Source organism: Ursus americanus, chromosome 35, assembly GCF_024610735.1.
Source record: "Ursus americanus isolate L20-20 chromosome 35, mUrsAme1.1.p, whole genome shotgun sequence".
Classification (NCBI taxonomy): Eukaryota; Metazoa; Chordata; class Mammalia; order Carnivora; family Ursidae; genus Ursus; species Ursus americanus.
In genome coordinates, this window is record NC_142161.1 from 23000161 (window position 1) to 23019061 (window position 18901).

At 35.5% G+C, this 18901-nt stretch overlaps 1 protein-coding gene across 1 annotated transcript in view; it reads left to right on the forward strand.

Moving 5' to 3' along the window:
- FANCM (FA complementation group M) overlaps positions 1 to 18901 on the forward strand; it is a 61608-nt gene that overhangs the window by 38793 nt on the left and 3914 nt on the right. Inside the window, exons 14-21 of the mRNA XM_045799326.2 lie at positions 1572 to 3471; positions 5376 to 5467; positions 5578 to 5646; positions 7456 to 7584; positions 8330 to 8486; positions 11220 to 11326; positions 12062 to 12628; positions 17887 to 18262. Of these exons, the coding sequence (XP_045655282.2) occupies positions 1572 to 3471; positions 5376 to 5467; positions 5578 to 5646; positions 7456 to 7584; positions 8330 to 8486; positions 11220 to 11326; positions 12062 to 12628; positions 17887 to 18262 (3397 nt within the window). The remainder of the gene's footprint in view (positions 1 to 1571; positions 3472 to 5375; positions 5468 to 5577; positions 5647 to 7455; positions 7585 to 8329; positions 8487 to 11219; positions 11327 to 12061; positions 12629 to 17886; positions 18263 to 18901) is intronic.

Sequence of the window (18901 nt, forward strand, 5' to 3'; positions counted from 1 at the left end):
GCTGCTATTTTTATTATTAGCTATTATTCATGAATATATAAATAATTAGTTGTGGATCCCAGCAAAACCTGTGCCATCAAATTAACACATATTATTTAGCACCTTCTGTGTTTCCTCTATTCCAGGCCCTGTGGTATATCAGTGAAGAAGCCATATGAAATACTTTGTCTGTGGGGAGGGAGACAACCTTCTCAAATTAATACTTATTGTATTTATTATTCAAAAAGGAGAGTTGACTGCTTAAGACCCTGAATAGTAGAGGACTTCTGACTAAAGTAGCCACTCAAGGGGAAGAGGAGAGGGTAGGTCAGGAGTTAGGGGGACTATAGTTTTAGATTTAGTGATAAGAAATTTATTGTAAGAGTTCCTGTGGCTCCTGGGTGGTACAGTTGGTTAAGTTCCTGACTCTTGGTTTCAACTCAGGTCATGATCTCAGGGTTGTGAGATCAACCCCATGCCAGGCTCTGCGCTCAGCAGAGAGTCTGCTTAAGACTCTACCTCTGCCTCTGCCCCCACCCCCAGTCTCTCCCTCAAAAAATAAATAAATAAATATTAAAAAAAATAAAAGAAATTTACTGTAAGAGTTCTTGGTTGGGAAGTTCTGTTAAAAATAGTATATTCCAGCCTACAACCTAATGGATGTATAGGCATGCTTATTTCAGATGTTCTAAAAGTTGTTCTTAGTTTACCTTTATCAAGAAGGCAAACTTAACACATGTATGTGTGGTTTTCATTTATATATATTAATTACCTAGTATCTATATTTATGAAATTAGAATAATTGTTCAATTAAATGTTAGAAATGAAGAACTTAGTGCTTATAATATTTATTTTTGAAGATTTATTTATTTGAGAGAGAGTGTGTGAGTGAGTGCGAGTGGGGGGAGGGGGAGAGGGAGAGGAGAAGCAGATTCCCTGCTGAGCTCGGAGCCTGATTCAGGGCTCAGTCTCAGGAACCCAAGATCATGACCTGAGCTGAAGCCAAGAGTTGGTTGCTCAACTGACTGAGCCACCCAGGCACCCCTATAATCTTATTTTATGTACTTATTAAATTTGTTTGTTCTGCAAATAGTTATCATGGGTTTTTCATGTATTAAGTGCTGAGGATATAAAAATATTAACTGATTAAAGATAATTTATGATAATTACACAGTAGTGCCATTTATAATTTTGTTTGGTTAATTAGAATAATTTTTAAGTTAGGGGAGCCTGGGAGGCTCAGTTGGTTAAACATCTGACTCGTGGTTTTGGCTCAGGTCATGATCTCAGGGTCGTAGATAGGGCCCCCTCACGGCTCCTGGCTCAGCACTGAGTCTGCTTGGGATTCTCTCTCTCCCTCTCCCTCTGCCCCTCTCCCTCACACACGTGCTTGTGCTTGCTCTCTCTTTCTCTCTCTAAAATAAATAAAATCTTTTTTAAAAAGAATAATTTTTAAGTTATAAAAGAAAATCATTTGATTTTGAGTAATCATTTGAGTAATGTAATGTTGTTTAGAAAATAACATAAAGTAAAACTCATTTCTTAGTAATGGCTCTTGTTTCATGTGACTTTTTCATTTTCCTTCTTTCTAGGGAGAATGCAGCTATGAATTGGAAATTAAATCTTACTTACAAATGGAAGACGTTAGCTCAGTATTTAGTGCTCCCAGGAATGAATATAATCCCCTTGCCAATGGCACCTTTACTAGTAAGAAGAAATCTTCATTTTCAAGGAATATAAATCCATTCTCAATGACAGAATCTGATGAAGAATGTGCTGAAATTTTTAAACAAACTCATATCAAACCTGCTAAAATTGCTTCTCTAAAGAAAAAAGCCTTTAAAGAATTTAAAAAAGATCAGCCTATAAAAGAAAATAATGATGTTGTTATGGATTCTTTAGATACTGATGGAAGTACTACTGTTGAAAATATTTTTCAGGTAGACCTATTAAATGATAAAAGGACATCAGATACAGATAAACTTGCAGCTGCCACATGTGCTGTCAATGAAAATGTTGGTAATCGGCCACATGGATTAGTGGAATGTCAATTAACAAATAAATCTAGTTCATTTGCTGGAAATTTTTTAGATTCTGGTTACAACAGTTTCACTGATGAGAAATACGTTTCATCCAGCTTCTTTCTTCCACTTGAGGAAGAACTTTGTAGAGCCAAAACAGATGACCAGTTTTATGATTGTCATTCATTAACAAAAGAGGTACTAGCTAATGTAGAGAGATTTTTATCTCATTCTCCTCCACCTCTCAGTGGACTCTCAAATTTGGAATATGAAATTGCTAAGGATTTTGAACTTGATCATTTGCCTTTCCTTCCCTACACCGAGTATTTACAAAATGATAAATCTACTTGTTTGATGTCATATTTACCCGTAAATTCTCAACAGGATTTAGAATTGAATTCACTTAAATTTATTAATCACCCTTGTGAAAAAAGTTGCTTTTATGGTGCAACCAATGATAAGATTTCTGATGAGCCAAGTTTCTATGACTATGTTGATAAAGTACATAAAGATAATAAAAATGAAAATTTAGTATCCAGCAATCATATTCAAATAAACATAGGCCCTCCAAAGTACTTCGTTGAAGAAAAAAATTGTGATATGGACAACAATGGTCTCCCAGTATTGCTCACTGATCAGAATGAGAGTTTACCACTATTCGAAGATGTTAATACAGAGTTTAATGATGCGAGCCTTTCTCCCTTGAACAATAAATATACATCTTCATGTGTGTCAGACAAAACTGCTTTAAGTGAAATGGCACTGGTCTCTCACTTCTTAATTTCTGATGAACTGTTGTTAGAGGATAATTCTGAACCCCAAGATCAAATGATTTGTGAAACTACTAGTTGGAAATCTCATGAAGATTTGAGAGGTGTACATGAGAAGAAACTGAAGCATGATGAATATGTTTTTGACTGCTCTAAGGATTTATTTTCTGTTACTTTTGATTTAGGGTTTTGTAGTCTGGATTCTGATGATGAAATATTAGGACATGCATCAGATACAAATAAGAATAAATTTTTAGATCTCTCTGGAAGGTGTTTAGATATTAAGGAGACCAATGATGCAAATTATGTTTCAAATCAAGCAGTAATACCACGAGATCAAGCTGCTAGTTCTACAAGTAGAACTATTACTATCCCATCGAGTGAAGATATGTGGAGTCCAAGTTTTGCACATTTTCCACAGAGTGCAGCAAAAAATAAAGAATTTCTGTCTCCTGGTTATTCTCAATTTTCTTTGCCAGTAGGAGAAAAAGTTATGAGTACGCCATTTTCTGAATCAAACGCACTGAACTCATTTTTTAAGAGGAAGGAAATGCCTAGGACACCAGATTCTCCTAAGGGAAAAGTAGATCTACAGAGTTTCAAAGAAACATTGAATTCAGCTTTTGGTGATTCAGGACTTTCTGTAGAAGAAGCTAAAAGCAGGGAAAAAATCAGTCGTCAATCCTGTCATTCTGCTGAAGGTAAGATTCCATCTTAATAAAACACATAAATCTTTCTGGAATAATTACTCTAGATAAGCTTCTGTAATTTTTCAAAATGTAATTTTTCAGTATTTGGTATATTGAATTAGATAATTTATTATGTCTTTCTTAATTTGATGCTTACTGATAGAAGATTTATCTACATATATTTATGGCATGCATGCCACGGGGAAAGTATTATGCTAGATACTGAAATACAGATTTGGCCTTGGCCCTTGACTGTAAAACCCAAACAATTGTGTGACATATACATTTGAAAAGATACCAGTAAAATGTGGAAATAATGACCAAATAAAAAGGTAGTGGATGTGTAAGAGGTTCAGAAGATGACAGAATTTTGAACTGGATTAGTTTGGAAATATAGATTTTTTTAACTTAAATTTTAATTTTGGCTTTTCAGGAATATTTACAATTTGAATATGTTGAAAATAATAGAGAATTTGGGTGTTATAATATGAAAATGGGGGAAAAGGGAAGGCTTTTTTAAAGTCCTCATTTCATTTTATATCATCTTTGCCCCTTTTTGTTGTAGCTGGCTGTGTTTCTTCCCATGTAATGCTCGTATATCTTTGTGGATCTCTTGTGAATCTTATTGGAATTCATTCCACTAGATACTAGTCATGCTCACAAATCCTTTGGAAGCAGCTCTACTACTTTGGGCTTCTGCTAAGATGTCTGGAGATAGTTGCTTAATCTTCTTGGAAGGCCTGTTGTTTAGGAGGATCCGTGAAAGACATCCTTAGGCTATCTGGAGGGCCTTTTACCTGACTGCACCATCTTTGATCTTTGAGGTCTTAAAGCATTTACAATTTCACCTTCTGCTTCACCTGGGCAGTAATTTCCTGGCAGTCTTCTAGATTAGGTCTTTGCCTGGAAGATTTATTAATTTAGTATTGTTTGCCAACTAGAGAAGCTGGGAATTTTCAAAACTAGTAAGTCTCAACTGTTTCATGTTTAATAGTCCTTTCTTCAGGATTCGTTATAGGGTTGCTTCTTACACCTTTACAGTATACCATTTGGCTTCCTCCAAAGTGAGTGACGCAAGACAGACAACAAGGATGAGACCTCAGTAACTTTTACGACTTAGACACTGAAGTAACCCACCTTCACTTCCATTCTATTCTTTTGTTCGAAGCAAGTGAATAAGTCTGGCCCATACTCAAGGGGAGAGGAATTATGATCCAGCTTTTGAAGCAAGGCCTATCAAAGAATTTTTGAACATATCTTGAAACAACCACAGGGCTCTTACAGAAGGTTTCCTAAAGACACGGAATGGTGTCTGTAATCCAAATTTTATGGAAGTGCAGAAATCAGTCTTTGTTTAAGTACCTGAAAATTTGAAGTATTTGATTTTATACATCAGATATTTGCTTTTAGCATTCTTTCCACCCCCTCGAATGTGTTCTAGTTACAATATTTTGGTGACTATCTTACCAGTTTTTATTTCATGCTTGTGTACAAACACATGTATATGTGGATATATGTACATACAATTACAAAAAGAATCTCTTAAGATATTGTTTTGTAGCCTACATTTTCATGCTTTAACTCCTTTAGAATGAAAATAAGACACAAAGGGCAGAGAACGATAGTACATTATAGAGATGAATTCTGGAAACTTTGACTAATAAAATTAGACTTTGCACTCTCCTGGACTCAGTTAATTTGTAAAGTTGAATCTGAGTCAAAAATGTGGTTATTAGCAAAAGTTATCATCTCTTAATTTCGTCATTGGCCCTCTTTCATTTTTCTCTTTCATCTTATGCTGATTATTTGGCCAAAGTTCTGAAACACTCTTTATAAATAATGCACCCATCGATAAAATAGTTATGATCGGATAAACAAATCTATTGACCACATTCATTTTTTTAAATAAATTATAGATGAACAATTAACAAGCAATGAAAGTGAAGAGGATGAAATTTTCCGAAGAAAAAGTAAAAAAACAAAAGGAAATGTTTTGGAATCCCCTGAGGTGAGTCATTTAATAATCACAATAATGTGATCATGTAAAGGCTTTTTCTCCCCCACCTTAAGTCTTTTTTTTTTTTTTTAACCTTTTATCTAATTATCTACTTTATTTAGAATCAGAAAAACAGTGAAGTTGATTCCCCGCTTCATGCTGTAAAAAAGCGCAGGATTCCTCCAAATAGAGTAAGTATATGATAGATAGTGTAGAGTAATTCAAATTCTTTTGGAGTAATTATTTCAAGAAAAATACATGTATATTTGATCTAATAGGTATATGGTTAACACAAAAATAGATAATAAATTCTATGTGATTGGAATTTCTATTTCAAATTTATACTTCAAAAACTACTCCTATTTTAGTCAGTATGCTTTAGCAGTTCCCTAAATATCTAGTCTGTATCTACTGTGTAAGATGCTGGGGACACTACTATAATTATTTTATCCAGGTGCTGTGTTAAGTCACCTAAAATCTAATAGGAGAGACAGATAAGTAAACAGATAATTTCAATATAATTTTTAGTAAGTTAAGTGATTAAAAATGATAAGCCCTTATCCTAGTACTTGGGAGTTCTGGAAAGTTTCTTGAAGATAATAAATACCTTAGCTAAATCTTAAAGCATGTGTGGCAGTGAGGCAAGGAAAAACATTGCCAACAGAGCAAGGAGCTTAAAAGAATGACACAAAGCAGGGAAATAGCATCTTTATTATTAGATGATAAAGACAAAGAGTGCCAGGAAGTAAAATTGGAAAAAAATCAGTTTTTGGAAGGCCTTATTCTTTCATTTGCTTACTGAATGGGTTTGAAAGGAGGAAAGGAGGGAGTTCAAGATGTGTCTCTGTTTCTTGGCTAGGGGTTTTGGAATATGTGTCACAAATTTAGAGAAGACAAAAAGATAATAAATTCAGTGTTGAATATGTTTGAGTTTGAGAATTTTGTGGAATAGTGAAGTGACAGTGTCTGGCAGGCATTGGTGACTATTTGAATCTGAAGTTTGGGTAGGCTAATGGTGTTCATTTGTTATCAGCTATAAACTGATATGTGTAGGAAATGTTGAGATTAGGAAATCTTGTGCTTTTTAATTCTCTAATGTAATCTAGGATAAACTGCAAAATTAATAAAATATGTAATCAATTCATATTCACTTTGTATACTCCCATAATACTTCACTAGAAAAATTGCTTTAACTTGCTACCTTAACTAGAATGTATGATTGACTCGTAAATGAATTAAAATATTGATAATGCTGATCAATTCATTTTAAAGTAAAATTATTCCTGTTAATTGAAATTATTTTGGTAAACTTCTTTTATTCTTTTGATTGATTTTATATTATTTTGTAAGAGATAAAGTGATAGGCTTCATTGTCAAAATTTGTTACGGTTTTATTGGTTTCTTGGTTTGAAAGGACTCCTGTATGTTTGGACTGATTTTGATAGCTATATTTATGGGCTTAATTAATTTTTGTAAAGACCTTTAGGATCTTCTAGAGGAGATAGTTAAACTACAAGTTTTCATCAAGTAAATTTGATGTAATACTAAATTGAATGAATACTATACTAGTATTACTATATTACCTAATTTAGTGTTTTAATACTTAGTATCACCTAACTTTTAAATTCTTTTTTTTAAACTATTTATTTATTAGAGAGAGAGAGTGCACACATGAGTTGGTGGGGGGTGGGCAGAGGGAGAGTAAGAAGCGAGCCTGACCTGGGCCTTGATCCCAGGACCCTGAGATCATGACCTGAGCTGAAGGCAGATGCTCAACTGACTGAGCCACCCAGGCACCCCTAACTTTTAAATTCTTAAGTATTATGTATTTTTAACACAGCTCTGAGTTGTGAGAGTACTTTATTTTTCTAACAAAAAAAATGTTAGGTCAACTATTTAAAAAGAAAAAATTAAAAATAAAACTAATAACCCATGAGAAATACATTAAAATACTATTAGATTATATTTTCTTATGCAAGAACGTTATTGAATTATTATAGTTAGAATTATCATCTAGCGATGAAAGTGAGAATTTTCACAAACGGCATCCACAATTAGAAGACTTCAGGGCTCCTAACCGGACTGCAAAAAGGGGCATCAAAGTCCGAAAGAAACAGAGTCACCTTAAGGTAAACTTTTTTCATTTTCTTATTTATATATATATGTATTTAATATGTTATATATTTATATATATAATTTTATATATAAATTTATATGTAGTATATATTATTAATAAAAATTAGATTTTACATAGGAGTAGATTTTTCTCTATAATTTCTTCATAGAAAAAAATTCAAAAATTAAAAATATTTTGACCCTAATTTTATTTGTTTTACTGGAATTAAAATCTCAAGGTGTAATAGTTTTGTTTCTTTCTTATTTTGAAACTATCTTTCAGTATTTTGTTATCTTCAATGACTAAATGAGGATACTTAGTGTATTGAAAATTTAAGACTCAAATTGAAAAAGTAGAAATCTTGAGTTTTAGAATATTTGCTTTTACAGTCATTACATTGTTTTTCTTATCTCTATGCAATACTCAGATCCTTAGAATTCTCAGCACATTTTTTTCTGAATAGTCTTTTTGTGGTGTAGTAGTTTTCCTGGCAAAATTACTTAGCCAGAAGACTTGGGGGACTTTATGCTTATGAAGAAACATTCAGCAAGCTGACATGCTGACTTGTGCTATATTTTGCTTATAATAGAATTATCAGGAATTTTAAACAGGTGTGCTACATTCTCATTTCTTCTTGCAGTTGCTTATTTGTCTTAAAAGCATTGGCAAAAAAATCCGTTTTACAGAATGATTTCCGGTTATTTAAGAAAGTAAATGTTTTCCTTAAGGGTGTCTCCACGTTTTCTAATTTGTCACAGCTTGCAGCTAGAAAGTTTTTAGATGACGAAGCAGAACTCTCCCAACAAGAGGCAGAGTATGTTTCATCAGATGAAAATGATGAGTCAGAAAATGAACAAGACTCCTCATTACTTGACTTCTTAAATGATGAAACTCAACTTTCACAGGCTATAAATGGTAAATGATATAATGATGCTTCTTTTTCTTTTAATTTTCAGTGCTTTTAATGTGGTTATATTTAAATATTTTAGTCAGTTTTTAAAGAACTTTAAAAGGAAGTAAATTTGGTATGTGTGAAATATTTCGTCAACTTCATTCAAATTCTGTACTATTTGCTATTTTTTTAGACTTGGTTGTTTATAGGCTTCTGCTAATTTGATCAGTTCTCACCAGAATGATCTGGCTGGCTCAGTGTCATATGTTCATTTAACAAGTATTTAGTGACTACTGTGTGCTGGTACTATGTAAGGTTCTTGAGAAAGCTGTATCAGCGAACAAAGTGGACAAAAATCTCTGCCCTTATGAAGCTAACATGTGAATGGAAAGAGACAAAGAATACACATAATAATGAAATTATTAGCATGTTATAAGACAATTTACAGAAAAATGAGAAACATGAGTAAGGCGAGGATTTGAAGTGGCAGGGGCTGGGGGTATTAATAATGGACAAGCAGTAATTTTAAATTAGGTAATTAGGGGCAGGTGTCATTGAGAAGGTGACATTTGATCAAAGACTGGAAGGAGACGAGGACTTGAGCAATGCTGATTGTTAACAGCAGGTGAGACACATACCTAAATTTATTAAATTTGCCAAGTGAGGGAGATCTGCTTTTGGAAAATGGTGTCTCCAAACAATGCCTGGGCAGATATATAATACATTAATTGCAGATGATTCAGATTGGCTGTAATAGAAATAGGAAAGATTCTGGTGAGCTTCTCAGTGTTCTAATCTTTCACAGATCTTGTCAATTTATTCTGCTCTTGTACTCTCTGTTATGGTTTAAGACAATAAATTTTCCCAAGCACTACTTTAAGGAAAAAGGTCTTAGAGACTAAGTTCTCAGTACTATGTCCTTGATAGTGATATGATTTGCAGAATAAGGGTTCTTAGTAGTATGCTCTTGATGTTCATTAACGAGTGCTTTTGGAGGTTTACAGTATAATCTGGTGGGGAATGTTGGTGCAAAGATAACAAAGAGTAGACAGGCCTTGAGGCAGGAGTGTGCCCAGCGTGTTCCAGGACCAGCACTGTGACTGGATTGAATGATGGAGAAGCAGAGTGGTAGGAAGTGAGATAGTGAAGTAATGAGCAGCCAGCTTCTGGTCTGAGTTGTTGCAGTAGTATCTATCACTCTAGCTTTGGTGTCGAGACTGGCCTGCAGGGAAGCAAAGGTGGGAGAAGAGACCATTTAGAAGGTTATTGTAGTAATCTAAGGAATGCTAGTGGTGTTTGCCAAGGTGGTAGTAGTGTAGGTTGAGAAAGATTGGATTTGGGGTATTTACAGCTGATAGGATTTTCTGATGGATTTAAGAAAAAAAAAAGAGGAGTCAGTGGGTTTGAGCAACAGGAAGGACATATTTATTTATTTGAGAGAGAGAGAGAGAGAGAGAAAGAGCATGAGAGAGCGCACAGAGGGAGAGTGAGAGGGAGAAGCAGACTCTGCTGAGCAGGGAGCCCAGTGCGGGGCTTGATCCCAGGACCCTAGGATCATGACCTGAGCTGAAGGCAGACGCTTAACCAACTGAGCCACCCAAGCGCCCCTTTTTAAAAAAATTTTTTGAAAGTCTTTTAATAATTTTAGTAATTCCTACACCCAGCGTGGAACTCAAATTCATGACCCCATGATCAAGAGTTGCATGCTCTCCTGACTGGCGCCCCTGAAACTCCATTTTAGACCTAGTGCATTCGAAATATGTAGGATTTCAGAGTTTTTGTTTTTTCATTTATATGACATTTGGGAAAAGGTAAAACTATAGGGACAGCAAATAGTAATTTTTTTGTTATAACAATACATTTGTCAGAACTGTACTGTAAAGGAAGGTGAATTTTACTGCATGTACATTATACCAAAAAAAAAAATCTATGAAACAAAATTCTCTGAAAGCTCCTTGATTCTGATTTCTTCTCACTAAGAAACTAGAAGTAAGGGTCTCACTAAGTTTATAGGGATTTAGCATGAGTAAGAAGAAGTGGATAGGTAATCAGGAGGATATCTAGTAGTTGATAGCTATGCTATGGAATGGAGATAAAGGAAATATTATTCAAAGAAAAAATTATATACCTGGTTCCGAGCCCCATTGTCATTAAATTAGCAGTGTTATCTCTGAAAATAACCTAAGTTAATTAATCACTCCAAAAAACGTAAGTGAAAATGGGAGACAAAGATAAAATTACTTTCTAAACTTAAAAAAAAGGCAGACATCAATAAAAACTTACGTGTTTCCCAGTTTTTGCTTGACTTTGAAAATTATGAAACATACTTACTATTTAAGCCATGCTTTTTGATGTTTTTAAGCATTTGCTTTCTTTTTTGCTTCAATTTCTTGTGTTTTATTCAATATTTTCTATATACCAAGTACAGTCCTCAAGTTCTTCATATACATTTATTTTTCATTAAGACACTGTCGTTTTTTAAAACATATTTTCAGAGGAGAGAGATAGCTAAAGCAGAGAGCTTAAATAAATTGTCACAATCATCCAACCAGATGGCCTGATTTCAAAGGCAAAACTAACTTTACCTTTTTTAGTAATTGTTTTTTGACTTGTTTCAATATACATTAAATATTTTTTGTGTAATTTAATTCCACAAGGTTTGAATTATGTAAATTTGGAATAGGTGAAAGTTAAATACTTCACTAGTTTTCATTTAAATAATTTTGCTACTTGAAATTCTTATTATCTTTACACAGATTCTGAAATGAGAGCTATTTACATGAAATCTTTGCGCAGTCCATTGATGAGCAGTCGGTATAAAATGGTCCCTAAGAAACATAAGAACATAAATATATTCTCACAGGTATGAACTATAGAAATATAGTGAATTTCCTGATGATAATGTTGAAATATGTTCCTGTTAATAAAGCCTCCATTGTTTCTAAAACTGGACTAGAGCTATTTGGGATAATTTGTGCCGCGAGTCAGGAAGGTGGACTAAATGAATTCTCAGAAAGCCTTTTATTCCTAATTTGGTCAAATTATAGTATCTTCAATTTGAGCCAATTAGAATGTACTATTGAATTGTTTTCCAATTAGAAAAATGTTTAAAAGAAGTGAATAACTTAAATTTTTAATTCTTGTATGTTCTCTTGTTTCTCTTGAGAATTATTTTTTATAAAGATGTTATATTCTAAAAATTATGGATTATTTTTCATTTATGAACGTTTTCGCATTAGTCTTTGTTTACGAATTGCCAATATTCAGCCTGGTAATATGGTCATTCATATCTCTATACTTCCATTGTGTTTGTTATGTAGCACTTATCCACATTGTTTATAAGTTATTGTTTATTTTTCTGGCTACCTACAATGGACTATAAATTTCTAGAGGGTAAATCATTCTTTTTTTTTAATCTTAGCCTCCCATTTTTTTCCATAAAGCACATAGTCAGTATATGTGGGTTGAGTACAAGTGACTGAATTGATAAAGTAAGTGAAGCACTCGTAAAGATCTCATGTACTTAAAAGAATATGTTAAATACATACTGATTTTATGAAAGAAATGTATAATGTGCTAATTGGTATTTTTACTATAGATTCCTGAGCAAGATGAAACCTACTTAGAAGATAGTTTTTGTGTTGATGAAGCTGAGTCTTACAAAACCCAATCAAGTGAAGAAGAAGTGTGTTTTGATTTTAACATAATAACTGAAGATTGCTTTGCAAGTGGGAGTAAAAAATATAAAACCCGACGTGCAGTAAAGCTAAAACAAATGGAGATGAGACAAAATTGTGCACACTCCAAAAAGAAATTATCCAGAATTATTTTACCAGATGAGTCAAGTGAGGAGGAAAACACTGTAAATGATAAAAGAGAATCCAGTATTGTGGTTAACCCAAGCACTGTTAATAAGAGCAAGCAGCAGGATCATTGTTTGAATATAGTGCGTTTCGGATCTTCATTGCAGTCCAAGAACCATTCCGCTCCAGGTGTTAATCAGTCACCAAAGCAGAGACAACAGACACCACTTCATTTAAAGGATGCAGCTTCTGATGTCTTGGGCTTCAAACCTCAGAGCTGCAATAAAATCGAACCTACCTCACCGTCATTCCCTACTGTTGATTCACAGAAAGACTGTAGAAAATTTCCAATTCATTTGAAGGTATGGATCAAATTAGAGAAAAAGCCTTCATATGTTTACCAAAGGAGTTTTTTCAATGTTTTGCTTTTTATTTTTTTTAAAGTTTATTTACTTTTTAGTAATCTCTATATCCAACGTGGGGCTTGAACTCATAAACCCAACGTCTAGAGTTACATGCTCTTCTGACTGTGCCAGCCAGGTGCCCCTGTTGTTTTGCTTTCTTTTGTGTTTTGCGTTAAATAAGTCAAAGAAAAATGAGCAAGTGGTGAATTCTTTTTTTTTTTTTTTTTTTAAGATTTTATGTATTAATTTTTGAGAGAGAGAGAGATATCACAAGTAGGCAGAGCGGCAGGCAGGGGGAGAGGGAGAAGCAGGCTCCTTGCCTAGCAGAGAGCCCGATGTAGAACTCGATCCCAGGACCCTGGGATCATGACCTGAGCCGAAGGTAGACGCTTAACTGACTGAGCCATCCAGGCACCCCAGTGGTGAAATTTTTCAAACAAGAAAATAGCACACTAAGTTATATTGATAATTAATATAAGGATGCTTAGGTTTTAATTTTGTTGGTGTGATAATAGTTTTCTTAATAAAACTCTGTAAGGAAACTTGATAGTTTTATAAAAAGGATGTAGGAAAATAGGCTTCCTGCAAAATAAAATTAGCAGAAATTACATGCTCAGAACCAGTTCCCCACAGATTAACTTTTCTTTCCCCCGCTTCAGGTATGTACTCTCTTTATTGGGGAGAGAAGTTTGGGACCACTACCTGATTTCCTTCCTTTAAATTTCTCTCTTTCTAGAATGGCCAAATAGTCCGGTTTCTGGCTTCTCCTTGTCTTGTTATTGCTGATATAATCTCTAAAGCCACTTTCAGTTTTTAAGAGTTAATAATTATAGTAGTTTTGTTAAAATAGGGGTTAAAGATTTAATAACAGGAATCCCTTAACTGTACATAACTGATTCCTTTCCTTGACTGTCGGAGAGAGACCTAGACTTAAACTTCTGTTTCTCTAAATATTTTATTCCGGATGTTTCAGGCCATTCTGCCGTAGCAACATGATCTAGTATCAACATTGGCTCTTATGTTTTTTTTTTTTTTAAGATTTTATTTATTGATTTGACACAGAGAGAGACAGCCAGCGAGAGAGGGAACACAAGCAGGGGGAGTGGGAGAGGAAGAAGCAGGCTCCCAGCGGAGGAGCCTGATGTGGGGCTCGATCCCAGAATGCTGGGATTACGCCCTGAGCCGAAGGCAGACGCTTAATGACTGCGCCACCCAGGCGCCCCAACACTGGCTCTTAAATTGATGTTTCCAGTTTTTTGTTTTTGTTTTTAAAGATGTATTTATTTATTTTACAGAGAGAGAGAGAGGAGGGGCAGAGGAGGAGGGAAAGGGACATTCTTAGGCTCCATGCCCAGAGGAAGAGGGACAGTCTTGGGCTCCATGCCCAGTGGAGTCCAACGTGGGGCTCGATACCACGACCCCGAGATCATGACCTGAGCTGAAATCAAGAGTCGGAGGCTTAACCAACTGAGCTATCCAGGCATCCAGATGTTTCCAGTTTTAAATTGTCCCCAAGCTTTTTTGCACAAAGTTATTTCTTCAAGGCATAAGTAGAATAAAGGTGACTAGATTAAGTCTTGTAATAGATTGAAGAACTAGAGGCTAATTAATTTCTCTGAGCCTCAGTATCCTTGGCTGTAGTATAAAGATAATAATCCCAAGGGTCAAGGTAGATAAAATGGCCCTGGTTTTAAGATGGTTCAACTTAATAATTTTTTGACATTACGATGGTACGAAAGCAATATACATTGTGTAGAAACTGTACTTAAAATTTGAATTTTGGTCTTGTCCTGGGCCAGCATCCTGCAGTTTTGATACTCTCAGGTCATGTTGGCAGCAGCAGCTTCCAGTCAGCCACACAATTACAAGGGTAAACAACTAATACACTTGTAACTTTCTGTACCCATGCAGCCATCTTGTTTTTCACTTTCAGTACAGTATTCAATAAATTACATGAGATATTCAACACTTTTATTGTGAAATAGGCTTTATATCAGATGGGTTTTGCCTAGCTGTAGGCCAGTGTCGGTACGCTGAGCAATTTTAAGGCATAGGCTATGCTGTGATGTTCAGTAGGTTAGTGCATTAAGTGCATTTTCCACTTAATGATCTTTTCAACTTATGATGGGTTTATTGAGAGTAATCCACAGTCCTTTGCACAGTCCTTTGAAAATCAGAAGCTCTAGCTGCATTTCTACATTGGCATGCTCTAACTAAAAAATGGATACATCTAGTAATACTTTGAGGACTGTGAAAAAGGATAAATAGATTTTTACAGAAATGTGTTTTAAATTTTCTTCTGTTATTTTTTTTTTAAAGATTTTATTTATTTGACACAGAGAGAGACAGCCAGTGAGAGAGGGAACACAAGCAGGGGGAGTGGGAGAGGAAGAAGCAGGCTCCTAGCAGGGAGCCTGATCTTCTGATATTTATACTACAATGTAGTATGATTTTTCTCACTTGAAGTTAGAAGAGGTAAGAACATGAGGTAAATTTTTGTTTATGGTGGGTTTTACCTTGGGAAGAGGTAACTTTTTTATACAGTCTCAATTTTTTTTCTTTAGTTTCTGAACTTCAGTGTCATGCTTAGGAAGCCATTTTCTATTTCAAAACAACCAAGTATTCCCAGTATTCTCTTTTGGTTCTTTAGTGCAATTTTTTTTTACATTTATTTTTTGTTTTTTGAAATTGAATACTGAATTATTTTGAAGATTATTTCTGAGTGATTAGGACTTCCATCTTTAGCTTAGTATGTAGAAAACTGGAAAAAGAACATTGTTCCCATTCTAGTCACAACAATAAAAAGCCAGATAATCCACAGAGTCATGGTTTTACTTGAAACTATTATGGAGCTGAGGTTGTAGGGAAACTGATGAGCCTCATCTCTAAGGAAAGACAAGTGTCTCCAGCGAGAGACTAGTTGATTTGGGACAGTCACTGGGCACTGTATAATTTGGTAAGAATTCACCTAAAACTTTAATAAATTGCAAAAGGCAATGAACTAGCATGAGAGTGTAGAACCCCTGGGAGTTGCAGACAGAGAGGAATTCGTAACCCTTCATGGGCTAGTTTCCATAGACTCAATCAGGTGTTCACAGGAAAGATTGAGAATCAGAGGAAGCCTTGCTGATGCCAGGCCTTGGGGAAGTGACCAGCAGTTACCGTGGAAAAGGCAGCAAATCCCATCTGGTTCCTTCTCCCCTATTTCCCCTATAGAACAAAAAGCTTTAAGCTGCTAGGGATGAGCAGCAGACCTTATAGCTATACTCAAAGTCTAGGCAAAGACCCTATGCAGATGAAGGAAGGCAAAAGGAAAAAAATGTTCTATACCTGAGATAGGAGCATGAAAACATCTTGGGCCTAGAACGTGAGAGATCTCCAACCACTGGGAGGGAGGGCAGGATCCCTGAGAAGATCCTATTTCTGAGACTGAGGGACACAAGTACTGCTCAGGCTGAAGCAGGAAAGTAGAACTTCCCTCACTCCCCCCACTACCTGCCTTGCTGTCGCCATGGCGCCTCATATGCCTAACGTTCCCTCCAACCAGGCTAGCGAGCACTAAATAACAAAAGCAATCAACTGCTGAGAGAGGGACAAGAGTATGAAGAGAGAACCTTTCTGAGGTGCAGGCTAACAGAGATCTAAAGCTGAGAGAACATTAAGAAAAATCATCTGAAAAACCCTGTCCCACCCTAAATACAAAGTAACAGTAGGGGAATTTGAAGCCTCTGATTGTACCTAGGGTAATCATAGCAATACGAAAACCGGGACGCCTGGGTGGTTCAGTCAGTTAAGCGTCTTTAAGCATCTGCTTTCAGCTCAGGTCATGATCCCAGGATTGTAGAATCCAAGTCCCGCACAGGCCCCTTGCCCAGTGGTGAGTCTGCTTCTCCCTCTGCCTTCCGCTCTCCCCCTGCTTGTGTGCTCTCTCTCATTCAAACAAACAAATAAATAAATAAATAAATTCTTTAAAAGGAAACAAAACCCTAAACTCATCTCAACTTTTGACTAGATTAATGAAACCCCATACACTTTATAAAGGACTAGCCAAAAAAAAAAAGAGGCATACCTATTTCTATAATTACTACTGTCTTACACAAGATGTTTGGCTTTCAGCCAAAAGTTATAAGATATATAAAAGGAAGAAAAAAACATTCTCAAGAGCCAGATTCAGGTGTGACTCAGATGTTGGAAATACCAGACAGGGATTTTAAAATAACATTGATTAATATGTTAAAGGTTCTAGTGGAAAAGTAAAGCAAATGTGCATGAACAGAAAGAGACCATCATTCCAGAAATGTAAAATTTAAAGAACAAGAAAGTGGAAATGCTAGAAATGGAAAGCATGGTAAGAGTGATGAAGAATATCTTTAATGAGCCCATCAGTAGACTCAACACAATCATGGAACGAGCCAACAAACGTAAAGCTAGGCCAATAGAAATTTCCCAATATGAAACACAAAGGGTGAAAAAAAACCCAGCATGGAGCATCCAAGAGCTGTGGGACTGTATTTAACAGTCTAGATACACATAATTGGAATTAAGGAGAAGAGAGAAAGGTTAGAAGATATTTGAACAGGCAATCGCTGAGAATTTTCCAAAATTAATTGGCAAATGAGTATCTGAGTCTCTGTTTTCAGTTCTTCTTGGTATATACCTAGGAGTAGAATTACTGGGTCATACAGTAATTCTGTGTTTAATTTTTGGGGAATCGCCAAACTGTTTTCGACAGTGGCCATACTATTTTACATTCCCACCAGCAGTGTATGTTCCAGTTTTTTCACATTCTGACATTTATTTTACTGTTATGTTTTTTTTTTAATTATAGCCATCCTACTAGGTGTGAAGTGGTAGCTTGGTCCTTCATGTACATAGTCACTTTGATCATATTGAAGGAAGAAAAAACAGTTAAAAAGAGGAAATTGTGGGGCGCCTGGGTGGCATAGCGGTTAAGCGTCTGCCTTCGGCTCAGGGCGTGATCCCGGCATTATGGGTTCGAGCCCCACATCAGGCTCCTCCGCTATGAGCCTGCTTCTTCCTCTCCCATTCCCCCTGCTTGTGTTCCCTCTCTCGCTGGCTGTCTCTATCTCTGTCGAATAAATAAATAAAATCTTTAAAAAAAAAAAGGAAATTGTAATATTAGTAAGGAAAATCAACTTCAGGTGTTAGAATTTCATGGCACTAATGATCATTATCAATATTTTCCACCTTTTCAGGTTGGTAGTACTCTGGAGGATTCGAGAACTTCAGTGGCAAACTGTTCCAACTCAAGACCGCATTTGGCTGGTACACATGCTTCTCTTAGACTTCCACAGGAAGGCCAAAGAACTTGTATTCTTGTAGATAGTTGTGAAATCACTTCTGGATCAGAAGTAATTTCTTCCCTAAGGGCAATTCATGGCTTACAAGTAGAGGTTTGTCCTCTTAATGGTTGTGACTACATTGTGAGTAACCGCATGGTGGTGGAAAGGAGGTCTCAATCAGAGATGTTAAATAGTATCAATAAGAACAAACTCATTGACCAGATCCAGTACCTACAGAGCATGTTTGAAAGAATATGTGTGATTGTGGAGAAGGACAGAGAAAAAACAGGTTTGTATTTTTAAATGTTTCTGTTTATAAGGCTGTAAAGGAATTCGGCTGTTATTTAGTTCACTCTTCTGTCACGATGTGGAAAACTCTTAAAATACAAATACCTGATGCAAAAATGTCACTTTATATTTATATAAAGCCATGTTTTTCATTAGTCATTGTGTTTATGTTATGCTATTATTATTAACTTCATAAATAGGTTTATTTCTGGATTTTTTTAGTTATTGTGTTAAAATGCAGTTTGAGAGTTAAAGGGTGAGAAATTGAAGGCAAGTGAATCAGTCTTGGCAAGTGAGTCATGCCTTTTTTCAGGAGCTCCAGAAAGGATGAGGACCTTAAGGCAGTAGTGGGGAAAAGGAGGAGGATTTAGGGGATTTAGGAGGCAGGATTAGCAATAGTTGGTGGAAGGAGGCAAGAATTACTCTTGAATCGATTGATTTCTTTCACTGGGCCATTAGTTAGGTAGTGGTGCTTTTTATTGAAATTATGAATATCAGAGAAGAGCAGATATAAGGTATAAGGGGTCTTTCAGTTGAATACTTGGGAGTTCTTATTCGGGAACTGAAAAGGATGCATAGGAGCTCCAGTTAGGGAATTTCTTTGGGTGATATTTAATCGTAGGGGGAGCCCTGAGAATAA